This window comes from Gobio gobio (genome assembly GCF_949357685.1).
Source record: "Gobio gobio genome assembly, chromosome: 14".
Taxonomy (NCBI): Eukaryota; Metazoa; Chordata; class Actinopteri; order Cypriniformes; family Gobionidae; genus Gobio; species Gobio gobio.
Genome location: NC_137107.1, coordinates 14,269,664 through 14,288,321, shown reverse-complemented (window position 1 = coordinate 14,288,321; position 18,658 = coordinate 14,269,664). Strand labels below are relative to the sequence as shown.

The window sequence follows — 18,658 nt, the reverse complement described above, 5'->3', positions numbered from 1 at the left end:
CGACTTGGTGGCGCTCAAGCACAAAACGGTCTTGCCGAGCACACATTGATACGACGAAGAAGTAGTAAGTAGACAAAGAAGAAGATGAACTGCTAATGCTGCTTGCCAGTTAGCAAAAAGTGTGTGAATGGTTTTGTCCATATACATAATATGTCTATGGTTTTGGCAAGCACGTAAATACTGTCTCTCTTCTCCTTCTGTGTGACAAGCGAGTGTCAGAAGCTTAAAGTGCCGCAGCACCATCTTGTGTACCGGGAGCGCATCGACTGAATGTGCACGTTCACTCGGCGCAGCGCCAGTGAAAATCGATTGGGTGTGAACACTCAAGACGCGCCGAAAAACGTCACGAAAAACGCTGGCGATAAGCGCGCGCGATATTCGTCCCGGTGTGTACAGGCCTTAAGACTGTTCTTTTTGCCCTTTTTAATGGAGACAAAGTTAGTTTCAAATGATAATTACATAGACTTTTCTTATTGCCACTACTCACATAAATATTTAAAGGGTAACTAAACCCTAAACCAACTTTTTTTAGTTAATGATCTGTAATACTGGGGCTTTATTAGTGCTGTTCATTGATTCGAGTAAATGTTTTGACATTTGAGTATAAAGGGTTTTAATTCTATAAAATATGGTGTAAAACCGCCAAAGTGCTGCCCTCTTAAGGTTGAACGGGGGCTACTGCAGTTGAATTTTCCTATTGGACGTTGTGGTACATCGTGACGTAGGATGGTACCTCCAACGGCTCACTATCCGCGCCCCTGGCACGAGCTCACCACGCCCTCAGAAATGTTTCCCCCAATCACACGATGAGAACGGCTTCACTCCAGTATGAACTGTCATGTTACATGAAGTAGAAACATTATGAATGATACTCACTTGACACTTGCTTTAACATTGTATTGAAGAAAATACGGTTAAATAATGCAGTTGTCAGTACACGTCAGGCTTTTCTTGCGATATTATTGCCGCCCGTCATGTGTACAGATAATTTTCATGCATGAGACGCGCTTTCAAACCCTGACACGCAAGTGGTTGCCACGGACGCAGATAGATTAGGTCGGTTCTCTTGCGCGGCTGCTTCACTAGCATCGTCTGCATCGGGAGTTAACGCAGTTTGAGCAGCGGCTCGCATTGATAAGGCTCCGGGTTTGTGTCTGTTACAGACAATTCACCCTCCTCCACTTCAGGTGAAGGTAGGAGAAATGACCGCTCTGTTGCAAAGCTGGCTTCACTCCAGTCATTCTCCATCTTTGCGACTCGCGAGTCAGACAGCTGTCAATCAATCCGTCACTGCGGGTCTCAGGTGCACACCCTCCTCTCAGCTCCGCCCTCGGTTCGTCCCCTCTGTGTCCGCCGGGCTCTGCCCACTTTTCCAGCATTTTTTGAAAATTGCCAGTGGGTGGAGTTAAGCTCTGAGCAGGGGTTTAGTTACCCTTTAAACTGGATAATTTCCGTCTTATTTGCATTAGTCAATGAAAATGGATTAAAAAGAGGTTTGAAACTTTTTCTTTTGTGCTGCTTGATCTGTGCAGGCTATGAAGTCTCAGCGGGTGCAGCTCATGAGACAGATGAAGGAAGACTCTGAGAAATTTCGCTTGTGGAAACAGAAGAAAGATAAAGAAGTACTGCAGCTCAAAGAGAAAGTGAGTGTCAATCTTGAATTTTTACTCGGGTCTTATTTCAATCACAGATGGTGTAATTTTATCATTGTTTTTGTTTGACCATTCAAATTTTTTAATATTTATGTATTAATAAGGTTTTGTAGGAAATTAAATGTTTGTTGTACACAATTCAGGATCGGAAACGGCAATATGAGATGCTAAAACTGGAGAGAGACTTCCAGAAACAGGCCAGTGTTCTCCGTCGCAAGACAGAAGAGGTGAGCTGTTTCTCCAAAACAAACCATTCTGAACAAATTTGCACTTGCTGTTTTGTTGATGTTTAACACCTCTCTCTGCTCAGATGATAGGATCGTGTTCCCCTATACAGTATGGGAATTTTCTTTTATTTTTATGGTTCATCCACAGGCGGCTGCTGCTAACAAACGTCTGAAAGATGCACTTCAGAAGAGAAGTGAAGTTGCAGAGAAGCGTAAAGACGTTCAGAACCGTGGAGTGGATGGTGTCGCCAGCAGAGTCAAGGTGCTTAACTTGTTTTGACTAGAGCCCGACCGATAAATTATTTTTAAGGCCGATATGATACAAATATTTGGTGATTTAAAAATCCAATATATCGGCCTATACAGGTGCTGGTCATATTATAATATCATCAAAAAGTTGATTTATTTCACTAATTCCATTCAAAAAGTGAAACTTGTATGTTATATTCAATCATTACACACAGACTGATATATTTCAAATGTTTATTTATTTTAATTTTGATGATTATAACTGACAACTAAGGAAAATCCCAAATTCAGTGTCTGAATTTACAGTACCACTGTTTGAAGAATTCATCTTCCAGAATCTGGCAGTACGTTTTGGGAGTTCATTTTTAGTCCATCTCTGCAAAACGGACTTCAGGATGGACTAAAATGAACTCCCAAAACGTACTGCCAGATTCTGGAAGATGAATTCTTCAAACAGTGGTACTACAGGATGTGGTGCTGGTCCTTCAAGAGTCACTCTCAACCTATCTGTCCATAAAGCCTATAAAAAAACCACCTTCATGTATTTTACAACACTTCAGCTTGTGATTCTTATCTAGTGGGGGTCATTTTTTAGGATTCTTTTCCTAACTGAAGTCTCTGAGATCCTGACACCTTGCACTTTTGGAGACTCCAGGTAGGTTGCAGCTCTGGAAAATGGTGGCGCTGGAGACTAAAGGGTTCCTGATGGTTTCACCCTTAATTCTTCACCTTAATTCTTAATTCTTTTGCAGTTAACAGGTGTCTTTTCTTCACCACCTGTTTTTGTCTGACCCTGCTGACCCAACGAGCATTTCACTGTCCAATGGTCACGCCTTAACTGCAATGTCTAGTATTGCATCCTTCTCATGGGCATTTAATAATTTTTGACTTTTCAGTCTGAGTTAAATCTCTTTTTTGGCTCAATTTATCTGTAAAAGAAAACATGCCTAATAATTCTGCACACCTGAATATAAGGTGATTTTCATTTCCAGCCTTCATGAACAATTATATATCACTTATACATTATTAAATACTAAATCAATAGTAGTTATTAGGATTACTGTGGTTTGGAATTTGTCAAATGTGCCTGGAAAAAAAATATGATCAGAAAATCAACGTGCCTAATAATTCTGCACTCCCTGTAGAATGCTGCATTAAACAATTTCGTAAAGAAAAGAAAGAAAAAAAAATCAACTCCATAGTGGATTTGAAGTGATCAAGGGCTTAGGACGTTCCAGTTCAGTCCATTGCAAATGTTCCTCCAGTAGTGGGCACTCATGCAACGTAAGCAATGACACACATCCGAGTGAACGAGACGGAGGGAAGTTAATGAGTGAAGGGCATAATACAAATGAAATGGAACGCAGCACATGTATACGGCTGGGTTGACCTTGGACCTCAGAAAACACAGTGGACCAGCACCAGCAGATGACATTGCACCCCAAACCATCACTGACTGAGGAAACTTTACACTGGACCTCAAGCAACGTGGATTGTGTGCCTCTCCTCTCTTCCTCCAGACTCTGGGACCCTGATTTCCAAAGGAAATGCAAAATTTACTTTCATCAGAGAACATAACTTTGGACCACTCTGCAGCAGTCCAGTCCTTTTTGTCTTTAGCCCAGGCGAGACGCTTCTGACACTGTATGTTGTTCAAGAGTGGCTTGACACAAGGAATGCGACCGCTGAAACCCATGTCTTGCATACGTCTGTGCATAGTGGTTCTTGAAGCACTGACTCCAGCTGCAGTCCACTCTTTGTGAATCTCCCCCACATTTTTGAATGGGTTTTGTTTCACAATCCTCTCCAGGGTGCGGTTATCCCTATTGCTTGTACACTTTTTTCTACCACATCTTTTCCTTCCCTTCGCCTCTCTATTAATGTGCTTGGACACAGCTCTGTGAACAGCCAGCCTCTTTTGCAATGACCTTTTGTGTCTTGCCCTCCCTGTGCAAGGTGTCAATGGTCGTCTTTTGGACAACTGTCAAGTCAGCAGTCTTCCCTATGATTGTGTAGCCTACAGATCTAGACTGAGAGACCATTTAAAGGCCTTTGCAGGTGGTTTTAGTTAATTAGCTGATTAGAGTGTGGCACCAGGTGTCTTCAATATTGAACCTTTTCATAATAATCTAATTTTCTGAGATACTGAATTTGGGATTTTCCTTAGTTGTCAGTTATAATCATCAAAATTAAAAGAAATAAACATTTGAAATATACCAGTCTGTGTAATGAAAAGTGTGCATGTGTGTGTATGCATGTATGCACACGCACGCGCACACGTTTTTTTTTTTTGTTGCAAAATACTGTTTAAAGTGAACAATTGAACAATTTTCATTTTTGGGTGAACTATCCCTTTAATAATACCCTTTCATTTGTTGAATTGTTGTATAAAATCAATGTCTCATTTGCAATCGTGTGGATTCAGGAAACATTGCATTCCTGCTTGTATAATAGGCTATATGATCAAAATGAAAAACAAACTCACAGGGAATGTTTTATTGAAGAAAGTTTGAATCTTAAATCAATCTCTATGCACCGTCTGTGTTTATTTGTTCTTCATCCTAGTAAATGCTAAATCCCCACTTTTACAAAGGTACATTGTCGAGAACGGCAGTAATGTAGCGCAACTTGCTAAGACAGCATACTCTCCATGCAATATCATATGCTTGCTGCTTGTGTGTATGCAGTCAGTTTTGACCGTGAAAGAGGAGTTAATTTGATTGGATGTCATGTATTTACGACATCTTACCTGCTAGAAATACACCCTCAGTTTTAATGTTATTTTAAGGTGAGTTAGAATTAAATGAATGGCCAAAAAAAAAAACATCCGACCTTGCTCACAAAAGTATTTCAAGTAGGCAGATTACCATAGAAAAAAATCGTGGCACTTTGAGAGAACTTTCTATGTTGAGGGCATGAGAAATAAATTGTCAACTTGGAAAAAAAGCTATGAAAATTTCATATCACTCTTATAGTGACCAAAATGTACCACAGTATTGTTAAAATGTGTTGGAAATGTAAAAAAAAAAAAAAGGAAATCATACATGCACTGTCGAAAACCAACAAACAACCAATAAAATTCGCAGCACTATGCACTTTTTGTCTGCACAAAATAACATTAAAGATGATGGCCGGATTTTAAACTAACAAAAAATATTGGTTGGGTGACTTGCAGCATAGCATGTTATCTACTAACATGTACTAAATGTTCAAAAAGTTTTGACCCCCCAAAAAAATTCAGTTATCAACCTCACATTGCAGAGTTGAATTTATTTTTATGAAAAGGATTATTAAAATGGTAAATTACAGGTGTTTCATCTGCTCCATAAACAATTCTACATAGGCTACTTTATTATCCGAAGTGTTGAGATTTTTAGAATGCATATTAGCTTATTTTCCATCTGCTGATTTTTGCGTCTAAACAAAAGTGGCAGACAAGCTGAATAATTTAAATCCAGACTGTTGTTAACTTTGATTAATGCCAAACAGTTTTAACTGAGTTTTTCAAATCGCAATAATCTCATTTTGTTTTTTCTCATGGTTTTAATTAGGATTAGCGTTGCATATTTTAATTATAACTATTGGGAGTTTTTATAGTGATTTATTGTCAAACCGGTAACTGTTTCATCACTAGAATGTATTGGCATCTTAGAGGGAATGTTGTAATTGTTGTCATTTTGCTTGGTTAAGAATTGGTTGCTGAACGAGGTAGAAGTGCTTGTGAGCACGGAGGAGGCCCGCCGGCATCTAAAGGACCTGCTGGAGGATAGGAAGATGCTGGCAGAGGAGATTGCTCAGCTTCGCCAGCAGATGGAGGCAGGAGAGAGACCTGTAGCCAAAGTTCGGGTGAGATTTGCACACACTATGTTCAGCATGGAATACTAACATACTGCTTACTACATTTGTGTCAGGGCTTTGTAACAATGCTTGTAAGAGAGACCCTAACAAAACCCGTAAGACTTTTGTTCATCTTCGGAACAAAAATGAAGTATGAATCTTGGGTCATATTAATTGAGTGGTTTAATCCAAGTCTTCTGAAAACACATGCTTTATGATGAACCTCATTAATTCTTGTGTGTCAAGCACAGACATTTGAGAAGGTTGGGGTAATATGACATTTTGTCTCTTGGAAATGCAGATTTAAAAGTTAAGCACTGAGCTTGAGTTAGATGCATATGTCAATTTATTATCATTAATAACCGTAACATACCACCAACAATAACATTGTTTTACAGTAAGTGTTAGTACTACAGTTGATCCATGGTTAATTGTGGTGATTTGCAGATCGAAACCCATTGTAACTGTAACACACACACACACACACACACACACACACACACACACACACACACACACACACACACACACACACACACACACACACACACACACACACCTACCTATATTCACTTTGACACAGCCCTTTGTTCCATTTAATTGTGATTTATACTGACCCTGTGTTGACCCAGATTGAAAGCCTCAGTCATTTGTCAGTGGAAGCTAGATGCATTTGAATTGTTTTTTTCCCTCAGCGTCGTACACTGACCATTTCAGAGTTGGAAGGCCAAGGTGACCTGGAAGCCTCCATCAGCAAGCAAGTGGAGAGTCTGGAAACAGAGATGGGGCTCAGGTCAGAAAAGAACAAACAAAAAGTACCCTAAAAGTGGTCCATATTTCAGTTTTCAGTTTTAAAATATTTTCATATTTTAGTCCACTATCGTGCAGAGTAAAGCAGCTCTAAAAAAGACGTTATGTCATTTATTCAGGTGAAGTCAGTTCAGTGTTGATTTATTTCTGTTCAATAACTGTAGATTTAATCAATTATGAAATTAGTTAAATTCAGCTATTAAAGGATTAGTTCACTTCAAAATGAAAATTCCCTGATATTTTACTCACCCCCATCTCATTCAAGATGTTCATGTCTTTCTTTCTTCAGTCAAAAAGAAATTAAGTTTTTTTTTTTAGGAAAACATTCCAGGATTTTTCTTCACATTATGGTTTTCAATTGCAACCAAAATGTTCAAGGTCCAAAATCATTGCAGTTTCAAAAGTCTTTGAGGACGTAGGCAGAAGTACCTAGCCTGGCTCCGCCCTCCTACGTACTCAATTTTCATTTTCCTTCAGTACTCCGTCTGGGAATGCAGTGTAGTCTTGGGTTTTCTCCGAACAAATTTTTACTGGTTCAATCAGCGAACAGAGGGAGTGACTGAGAACGATGACGTTGATATCGTGCGCTAGTTTGAGTTGTAGTTCAGTAATGGCCATTCATTCCGTTGTGGCACCTCTGCCGAATATCCAGAAGTTAAAGCCAGAGCAAGAACAATCTTTGAGTTTTTTTTGGTGGCCATGATGTGTCCTGGGAAAAGTTTGATTTTCCAGCTCGCTCCGTTAGTGGTGAAGGAGTTGAGCTGAAGCCCTGGTAATTGTTTTGCGTGCGGTCGGAATGTATTGTCGTCATTTACAGGGGCTAACGTTATTGATTTTTTTTTTGCCGTCCGTCTCCCACCACCCGCTTAAAAATCCCCGGCCGAATAACCTACTGGTTTTGACAAACACAAGTCGTGTGGTAATTTAATTGCTGTCCGAGTCCACATCTCTGAATTTTCAAGAATATACCACTTCAAAATTCACTGTTTATATCCTTTTTGACCACTGCAGAGCACCGTAAGGTTGCGCTTCGCTGTAATTTGGATGCATTTCTAGACAAGTATTTTCAAGAGCAATATATTTCATCACGCTCAAAAAATAACAGGTAGAAAAGCACGTTAACATTTGAATTGGGCCGTTATTTACGGCAGCATTTATTCTTATCATACCAAGCATATGATATTTTATTTACAGTATACAATTGTTATGGACCACGTGAGCAGCGCGTTCCCGATCACAAAACTCTCCCCTCCACCGTGAATAAATCACAATCCGAATGCACAAGGTTTTATCACTGAGGTGGCTGCAGATTTATTTTTACGGACTTCACTATGTGAGAAATAAAGGCGAACGGCGCATGACATGCGTCACGACCAAACGTTAGCGATTGGTTATGGCAGATCCAGAGTGGCTTTTGGCGGATGCAATAGTTTTAAACTTCAACAGAGTACCGCCTTCAAGGAAGTTAACGCTTGTCAATGGAGAGTGGCCAGACTCTCTGTACAAATGAAATGTACGAGAGTCTGGTAGGACCAGGCTAAGAAGTACCGTCCCCGTGTTTACAAAGTGCACATGCGAAGACTAATACAAACGCCCTTTAGCAAAAAAAGATAAAACAACGATGTCAGACAATTTTGAAGATGAAGATGAAGAAAACTTCAGATTATGGATTAGAGATGTTCCGATACCCTTTTTCCCTTCCCGATACCGATTCTGATACCTGGGTTCAGGGTATCGGCCGATACCGAGTACTTATCCGATACCTGGGTGTGTATCTGTATATACAGCTGTATATACTACTAGCCCTGTATGAATTGCTAGAATTATTTTATGGTGTGCTTCAGACTTATCCCTTAATAAAACATGAACAAATACATGGTGAACTACTGTATTACAGTATTTTTATTATCTGACATGCATTTGACAGTAATATTAGTTATTTTTCTTAAGTGAAAAAGAATGCATCCACAAATCTAACACTGCAAACTGAAAAAGGTATTTTAGTTTTACAATACAACTGTATAAAAAACAGTGCAACAAATAAATCTAAGAATTAAAAAACAATCTCTTTACAACAAAACAAGTGAAAAATAAGCAACCATCTAGGCATTATTATTATTAGTAGAGATGTATTATTAATACATAGAATATATTAGGCTACTGTTGTAAATAAATAAAAATATAAAATATGTAAAAGAAAAACGGGCAAGGCTGAGACATGCAGCAAAACGAAGGAAGCGGGCCCTTGAAATTCTGGTGACTAAACGTCAGAAGAAATGGGGTTTAACTTGGTGTACAAAGTATCCCATATTGATGCATTTGTAGCCAGTGGAATCTTTCATCAGAAAGTTTTGAGTGTTTTATAAAGGGTTGTTTTGCCCTACATGAAACAACTTTTTTACCTCTTACCTGTTAGAATGAGTTTTCAGGCAGATTCAAAGATACTTAATAGTGTCTAGAAATGAACATGAAAAGTAAATATAATTTTTTTTTTTTTTAAAGTGTCCTGACCTCGGAAAAGATATTCTCACCTTTCTCACCTTTTTTACCCCTTACCCGTTTGCATCACTGATACATACATTTTGTTCTAATGTCACAACAAGTAATAATATCAAGGTTCACCGAGTTGTCCACAATGCTTTTGTAGTGTGGTTTTTGGTGAAGTGTTCTAAAATAGATATTGTCCCCTGTGTAGAAAAGTACAACAGTGAGCGCGTCAAGTATAAATGTCTCGTCCGTTTGGGGAGGAGCGCGCGCAGTGGGGCCAGGCGGAAGTATAAACAAGGCTTAAGACTAAAACTACATCAAGATCAAGTTGTACACCGACGTGAGCCAGTTACTTAGCAATGCAGAAATTCAGTCTGGCACAGGACAGGAAACAAAAAGGGAATATAAAGGTTGACAAACAAACTAAAACAGGTGCAAGCCATAATGAGAAGGTAACGAGGGGCAGTTTTGTAATGGCGTTTTATAAAATGTAAATGGACTGCATTTATATAGCGCTTTCAACAGACCCATGGCCATCCAAAGCGCTTTACATATTGCCTCACATTCACCCATTCATACACTGACGGCGGTGTCAGCCATGCAAGGTGCCATCCAGCTCATCGGGAGCAGCTGGGGTTAGGTGTCTTGCTCATGGACACCTCGACACTTGGTCAGGTGGAACCGGGGATTTAACCACCAACCTTCTGGTTTGTAGACAACCTACATGAACCACTGAGCCACTATCGCAATGTATACAATGTTTAATAGGGAGCCAATGTAGTGTTGGAAGTACCAAGGTAATGTCGTCATATTTCCTCGGTCTAGTCAAGTACCAACTCTAAGATTGTGCCATATTTCTTGAAAGAATAGCGGCACCACACCAGGAGGCATGAAGACCATCTATTTTCAACAGATCAGGTCTGCCCCAAAAACGGGTCCAATTATCTATAAAACCAATGTTATTCTGCAGACACCCCTTAGAGATCCAGAGCAGACCTGAGCATATTAAAGAGGTGTGTGACACTGTACTGTTATTTTTGGTGATCTCCGTTCGACAGACATAATTTGTGCTGCCGTGGATAACAATTTTGCTGAACTTACGCTTAGCTTTAGTCTGCAATTTTAAATTTGATTTGATGTCAGGTGCTCTGGCTCCCGGTAAACATTTGACTATGGTGGCTGATGTCTATTTCATGTACCATAAAACAGAATCTTCGATAACAAGGGCACTTTCAAAAGGTTTCTCAGTAGGTCTGTCACTGAGTAGGGAGAACCATTTAGATGTTTCAGTCGGAACAGAGGAGCTGTGTTTTGTCCTGCTACTGCAGACTCAGTCACCCAGTCATAATTCCTTTTTTTTTTTACATCTCAAAAAGCTGCTATTTTAACAGGGTTGTGTAGACTTTTTATATTCACTGTGTGTATATGTATACCTTTCTCTAAACTCTTTCAGGAGCGCTCAAATAGCTGACCTCCAGCAGAAGGTTCTGGATGCGGATAATGAGGGGCGAATGAAACAGCGCTGGGATTCTGTCACAACCATCGTAGAGGCCAAGAGTGCCCTGAAAGTCCTCATGACTGAGGTGAAAGCAACATTTTCTCACATTTGAGGATTTTAGTGGTCCAAGCACTTAAGTTGCTGGAACCTTGATTGTGTTTTTACCAGGGTTTTTATTGCAAAGGGATACAATTCATATTTGTTTATGACATTCCACTTTTACAGCTTTACCAGCTTACAAAAATATGAATTAATCAGGAATAACAAAACTCTCCAGTGACAAGTTGTTTATAATAAAAGACACCTCTATGTATCTCTTTACATTATCCGCAGTTTCAACACAGAAACTATTTACAAAAGGAGGGGGAGGTAGTCGCAAAAAACATAACATTCATTCTATATCAAAAAAGTAGTTGGTTCAATAGGAGTAATGTACTCAATCAATTTGGACCAGAAATCAACAAAAAAACATAAAAATCCTTCTGAAACAAAAAATTTAAGTTTCTCCATGTTGAAAATACTTTTTAAAGGGGTGATGAACTGAGAAATCATTACGAGAGTCTGGTAGGACCAGGCTAAAGGCTGATTTATACTTCTGCGTCGGACCTACGCCGTATCCTCTACGCCGTTAGTTACGCGTTGGTTTTGATTTATACTTCTGCGCTGTTGTCCGTGTCAATGTGCAATTACACATGCAGACGCTAGTAGGCAGTGTCCTTGGGCATGTTGGTGTAATCAAGACAACAGCCGAAGAAGCAGAAGCAGCTTGTTGTGTAGAATGTGTACATTCATTTTCGGAGTATCAGCAGCAGTGAGAGAGCGGCTTTTCTTGCAGCTTGAGTTCTTGTATCTAATACAAATTAAGCATTTCTAGTAGATTTGTAGAGTTAAATAAGGCGATCTGGCACTGGAATGCGTTTGTGAAATCATGCAGAGCTCGTGGCCACTGTTTTCAGTAGCGGTGGCTCGAGCAATCGATTGCTGTTGCGGAGACTTCATTCACGAAATATACCCTAATGCAGCGTTACTCAAAGTGTGGGGCGCGCCCCACTGGTGGGGAATAGAGACGCGACAGGTGGGGCGCGACAAACGGGAGGAAATGTGGTCATTTTTGAGCCCATCTTTATTACCCTTTTGAGCGGTCCCACATGTGGGATTTTTATTTCGGTGCACCTGAGATGAGATGTGCTGCGCTGGTGGAAACAACATGAGACCATGACACCGCAACTGTCAAGATGACTCGCTCAGTGTTTAGAGTGGCGCGGGGCTGGCGCTATGCAACGCATCGCCACAAATGAGTAAAGCAAGCCAACACGCAAACGGCCGCAAGTGAAACAGAAAATAGGCTACGTCTTAGATGCTCAAAAACACAATCATCTTCATTAAAACGAATGAGACTAAATGCTCTTCCCAGTGCTCAGGTCGCTCTCTCATTTTGCGGTCTTTGATCTTGAAATGAGCTGATATAATGCAGCTCATCTGTTGCTTTCGTTGACGTGAACTCCGTTAAATGTGCATCAGACCGGGAATTGAAGATCGGATTTATAATAGTTTTGTAGATAGGTGTAAGGATAGGACAAACAGCATGTGTTTTGTGTGTGTGTGTGTGTGTGTGTGTGTGTATGTTTTTTATTTTTTTCTCGATCAGCCCGTTTTGTTTGTGAGCGCCGTTGCGAGCAGCCTGCCTCAGCTTGTAAAAAAATGCCTTTTTTAGGCTAAACGTTTAAATTAACATTGTGATGCTTGAAATGTTTTATATCTATGGATTTTATTATAAGCAAGAGACAAGTCCAGTGTTGATTTGAGAGGCTAAATTAATCAAACGTGGTTAACTAACTGTCAGCTGCTGGCCGCTTGGTCGTTACTTAAAATAAAAAAAAGATTTAACAAACAAATAAATGCTTCAAACATTTTTCTAAATTAACTTAATAAAGAAACGAAACGAAATATAACTACTTTGACATTAAAAACAAAACCGAACTATTTTAATGGCTGCAACAATGTGTAGGCCTAATAGGGAGGATAAAAAATAGAAGAAAAAAAAAACACGGGCTTCAGTCGGACTCAGGCTGAAAATTTTGATAAGCTGTCGGACACGGGCCGGGCTAGGGCCTCAGTGCTTGATAATAAAAGCACTCGCTCAGTGCTTGATAATAATAATAATAAAAAAAACTACTTTAGCTTTTCTTCTAAAGCAAAATGTAGCCTATTTACGATTATCACTAAAGCTTTGAAGCAATCCGTGTTGTAAAATGCGCTAAATAAATGAAGGTGACTTAACATATCATGCATAATGTTTATTTTAGGTTTCAAACATTTAAATACACATAAGTAGGCCTAGTAGTAAAACAATACATTTAGAGTTTGTAAAATAGGCCTACACACTGGTGTCACTAGACGCAGCAATAACAATCCATTCAAAAATAATTGCCTACGTTTTATTCATATCAGATACACGTATAGGTAACTAAAAAGTTTACTATATTCTTCTCCCAGTTCACCGGTCACTTGTATTTCGGGAGAAACTGATAAATTCACGCGAATCCGACTGTCAGGACTCTCTGAACTGCGATGCAAACAAACATAGGCACCCATCTCACGTTATAGATCAAAATCAAGATAATTTATGAAGGTTTTTAAATGGCAAAACACACTCACTTGCACATATTTGAGAATTCGATTATTTGATTTTATGACATGGTAAGCAAGTTTGTCAAGTTCGTCTGATATATCGGCTGATATATATATATATATATATATAAACACAACGCATATAGATTTCCCTTACATTAGTTATTTGTAGTTATTCATGATCCCTCAGCCTCTCTAAAATAATGTGATAAAACAAACAAGTTTATTTTTAAACTGCATTATGGTCAAAACAGAACAGAGGAACATAAAAATATATTAAAGTTCTGATAAATAAAATGTATTAAAACTATGAAACACCAACACTCATAATGTGGTTGAGCGGTGTTTCATCCATTTTTATAATTTTGTCAAATATTAATTTATCGGCCATCATAAATACTGATACTGATAGTTTGGAAAAAATTTGTTGGGGCGATTGGGGACAGGTGGGGCTCGGAACCCTTCCCTACCTCCAGAGTGGGGAATGGCAGAAAAAGTTTGAGAAACACTGCCCTAATGTGTCCCTGTTCTTGATATACAAGTATTGACTAACATCTTTGGTTTTAATGAGAAAATAAACAAATGATACTCAGCAGATCTATGTATTTATTTACTAGCATAAAGAATCGCTGGACTACAAAATATTGTTATAGCAGACGTAAGGAACTATCATCCCAATTCTGGACACACACACACACACACCTATCGCAGATTTTTTATTTATTTATTGACCTTAGGTAGGGGTTCTGGCAGACCAATCACAGTGCTTGCGGTCCGCGTAGAATTGACGCGTTGTTACATTTTTGGAGAGGTGCGCGTCAGGGTACGGCTTAGGGTACGCGCGCATCACAGCCTACGGCGTAGCTACGATTCGATTTATCGGATTAAAAAGTGTGTGTTGAGGGAGAAAAAGAGGAAAAGCAATTTAATTTATTAATATGCACAACAGGTTTCATGCTGTAATCTAGCCCTGAAATCAAAGTAAATATATTTATGTAGATTTCTACACCTGCAGCATTTACCATTAGGCTACTAACAAATAATATATTATTTCTGGGGTGAGCCTATTTGCTATGGTAACCTAGCAACGTGCGTGCGTGCGGAAGAGTGACGCCCCAAAGTCAGATCAGTTGCTTCATTGCAGTTTAGTACAGCAGAAATGCATACATTCATTTTCAATAGAACGCTGCATTTGGCTTGCATCACTTGCATTGCGGTGCATTTTAGGTGAAGCATCCTTTCGAAAAATCGCATCACAACATCACGTCCCGGTGTATACAGTGAATGCATGCTGAAATTGTTGCGTGGCTACATAAAAGTTTAAGCATATGTGATGCATTGCCGCGATTGGTCTGACTGGCGCGTGAGAGAGACTGTGTGTGTGTGTGTGCGCGCGTGTGAAGTAGGGATGGGTGATACCACTTATTTTGTTTTCGATACGATACCGATACTTTCAAGGCCAGTATCAACGATATCGATACGATACTTCTAAACTGAACTTTTTAATGATTACATTTATTAAATTATTAAAATTACTAAGAGTAAAATGGGTAAAGAGACCCACTTAACATCATATTTGAAAAGTATTTTAATATTCAATATGCCTTAATTGCAACTTATTAGATCATATTTACGTTTACACATAAAATATGTTTACTTGTAGTGGTAACCATGGACATTTACAAATACTAGTTGAACTATGGTCACTGTAGTAAAAAATTATAATTTAGCATAATTTTTATTAAAGGGTCACTTCAGTGATTTAGCATTAGGCTTTGTATCAGTAGAAACCCGGCAGTATATTAAAATTATGGTACTTTCCCCCCTCATGTCCCCTGAGACGAGAGAATTGTGCATTTTATTTCTGGAAAAAATCCTCTGACGCAAATCGTCATTTTGTGTCATCGGAGGATTTTTTTGCCAGAGGCTAAAGACTACAGCCACTAGATGGAGCTGTTCCGCATGTTATCAACCCGCCCATAGAGGAGAGATCTCACGCACAGAATGTTAAACACAGACGGCCGCACGGACAATCAAAACGGATCGCGTTTAAATTTTAAAGAGTGTAATTGCACTATGTAGGCTACAATAATATTTCTATTTTCTATTTGTTTATTGGGAAATAACTCAAACATATGTTTTTTTTGTCTTCTGGTGAGCATTGTTCTGGGCTGTTTCCAAAAGCATCAATGGTTTCTTAAGATAGTTTTGGGAAACGCAGACCTGTTTAAATACAGTGTCATCAGTGACCAAATGCTCTCTGTGATTGACTGGTTCTGTCTTGCAGCATTTGCATGCGTTCAGATGAGCAGGAAAATAGTCCTATACTACACAACTGTTCAGTAATATAGGTTATTTGTATTGTATGCATAAAATAATCTCTCTAAATAAACAAAATTACCAAGGAAAAAACACCTTAATATGTTTTTTTTTTTAAATTTGAGAATCGATTCTTTTCGATGCTCACATCAGTATCGATACTTCATATCGATACGCCCATCTCTAGTGTGAAGGGGTTCTTTTATTAGGCTATACTCTCTTGCAGTTGAACGCGAATACGTTTACTACTTAAAAACATCAAACCTAAACATCATATCTAGTCAAACCGCATCATGACATCGCTACAAATACAGTATGGGATTAAAATCAGCGAACATCAATAGGCTTAGGCTACGTTTCAGCGACACTTGGTGAAACAGCATGGAGTGGATGTTCTCGGTTCAGATGCTAAATCATTGAAGTCGTACTGCTGTGGAATGCCAGTTCTACTTTGCAGTAGACACATTGCACCTTGTTCTCTTCTTTTTTAAGAATGTAATGATCCCAAACTTTAGACATTCTCTGCCGTTTATGGACATCTTTACTCTCCGCCATTGCGCCAACTAAATTCAAAATGTATCACGCGCTATGGTGTGCTTCCGGAATTTAACAAGGCTTCGAGGCAGAGTTTTTGCCTCGAGGAATTTTTGTAATCGAGTAACTCGATGAATCGTTTCAGCCCTACACCAGAGTCTAGGTATTACTTGTAAACACATTGGTGTATGACATAGGGATGTCAATTGTTTAAAAAGTTTAATTTAACCTAAAAATCTAATTCATATATTGTCTAAAAATGTATTTATGAGTAATTGTTATAAAAGTAGGTTTAGAAGGTTTTGTTCCGTTTATGATAATAGTCAATTGTTTGACTCTTTTCCATGCACCTGTTTTAGGTTGTAGTCTCCAAGACCACCAATGCCAAGCTGGAGAGTGAGCTGAAGCAGGAAAGAGCCAACCTACTGGATATGCAAAAGATCATGTGTGATGAACGCAAGCTCATGTCTGCCATGGACATGGAGCACCAGAGTCACCTGGTAGAAATGGAGCAGAGACACCAGGAGAAGGTCTGCTTTCACAGAAGCTCCTCATAGATGTTTAGCTGCTATTTTCATAGTAATACAGGCAAAGGCAAAGAATTAGTTTAATTAGTTCCATTTTATTTTCCGTTTAGTTTTGACATTGATGCAAGTAGATTGACTTAAGATTTTCTGCTTAAGTTTAATTCAATGTTTGTATTTTAAATTATTATTTTTACACTACTTTTAAAATTGTATATTATAGTTTTATATTTTTCTTAAAGTTTAATTTAATATTTGTAATTTAAATTGTTTTATACTGTAGAACCATTTAAAATGTGATTAAAATGGTGACCAGTTACGGTAATAGTGTGAAATTTCCCTTATATACATATGCAGTGTTGTTGATGTATATTGGCCTTTCACTCATTCCTTGTGTCTGATGTGTTGTCCAGGTGCTGTATCTCCTCGGTCAGCTCCAAGGTAAGCCTGTGGCACAGGAGAAGCTGAAGGAGCAGCAGGAGGAGGTGTCCAAACGAGAGCAGGAGCTGATGCAGCGTCTAAAGTTTCAGGTGTGAATGTCTCCATACATCTTGTAGTGGTCAATCGATATTGGAATTTATTTATTTAACAAATTTACTAAATTAGAAATGCATAATTTGAACATTGAACTTGATAAAAAAAAAAAATCTGTAAAATAAATGGATTCAGGGCAACTTCTTGATTCTGTAATCCTATTGTATTTTTATTTTTATTTATTTTTTATTTTATTTTTTATTTTTTACTATGAAATGGTTAAAAATATGGTTGATTAAAAAAGGAACACAGTAACAAAAAGTGTATGCAGTAATCTGTGTGGACCATGAATCATATTTTTTTCAAATCAAGACAAGGTAGTGCTCATTTTACTTGGAGTACAAAGTGATTGACATGAATACAGCATAGTAGCCAACTGGATATTGCGCAGCACAGTGTGAAATCAAGGATTTAAAAATTGTAGACACATGCGTGGCCAGTGACAGCTGAACTCTCCTGTCTGCATCCAATTCACATGGACCGTCCGTTTTGCATAGTATACATGTTTTTATGCAGACTACAAAGGAACACTTAAGTGGAGTAGTAAGTAAATGCATATTTGCTGAACGCTGATGGTAGATGAGAAGGTATTATGGTGTTTGCCTTTCTAATTCTTTTCAAATACTGTTTACTTTCTTTGTTTAACAGTTCTAACAATTTATTAGACCGAACTGTTAAACAGAGACCGTAAACTAATGAACATGGAGAATGGCAACTCGGGCACTGGTGATCTCGGTACCAAAAATGATTACATGTCTGAATTTTGGTAAAGGATTCATTATGTAATATGTAAAAGACAATGAGGAGGTGTGCAGACGTTGATAGTGTGCAATAAAACCTAATTACATATTAGACATAATATCCATTCAGCAAATAAAATGGTTAACATTTAAAAGAAATATATGTATGGGCTGCTTTCTGTCACAGGAAGATGAAATTGAAAAACTGCGAGAACTCGATGATCGGAACCAAAAACTCAAGGATGAAAATGAACAATACAAGCAGGTATAAGCCTTTTTGCTCACAAATTTCATAATACTTTATTTAGCAAAGTGGGAATTGAATTTTTTGATTTAGTTTTCTATATAAGTTCTATATAAGCAAATTTCCGAATCCTGAAAACTTTTGTTTTGCGGGCGGATCTCCACAGAAATTACTTCTGGCCCAGCTGACCAGTGCAAAGAAAGTCCTTTCTTCTGTGAATGAGTCACCTGATACATCTTTTGAATATGTTCCACCCAAGGTAAACCTGATTGCTTTGTTTTTTTGACCGCATTTTGTTTTTATTTTTGTTGGGGGTTTTTTGGAGCAAGGAAAAAAAGGATTTATAGGTCTATTCTAACACCTGTCTTCCAC

The 18,658-nt window shown here is 38.5% G+C and overlaps 1 protein-coding gene across 1 annotated transcript in view; it reads left to right on the top strand.

Annotated features, from left to right (window-relative positions):
* The window catches only part of kif4 (kinesin family member 4), a 116,000-nt gene that overhangs the window by 77,461 nt on the left and 19,881 nt on the right, over positions 1-18,658 (top strand). The window contains exons 18-27 of the mRNA XM_079834417.1: positions 1,533-1,643; positions 1,796-1,879; positions 2,028-2,141; positions 5,819-5,974; positions 6,661-6,758; positions 10,716-10,845; positions 16,604-16,774; positions 17,182-17,298; positions 18,230-18,307; positions 18,453-18,545. Coding sequence (XP_079690543.1) covers positions 1,533-1,643; positions 1,796-1,879; positions 2,028-2,141; positions 5,819-5,974; positions 6,661-6,758; positions 10,716-10,845; positions 16,604-16,774; positions 17,182-17,298; positions 18,230-18,307; positions 18,453-18,545 — 1,152 coding nt within the window. The remainder of the gene's footprint in view (positions 1-1,532; positions 1,644-1,795; positions 1,880-2,027; positions 2,142-5,818; positions 5,975-6,660; positions 6,759-10,715; positions 10,846-16,603; positions 16,775-17,181; positions 17,299-18,229; positions 18,308-18,452; positions 18,546-18,658) is intronic.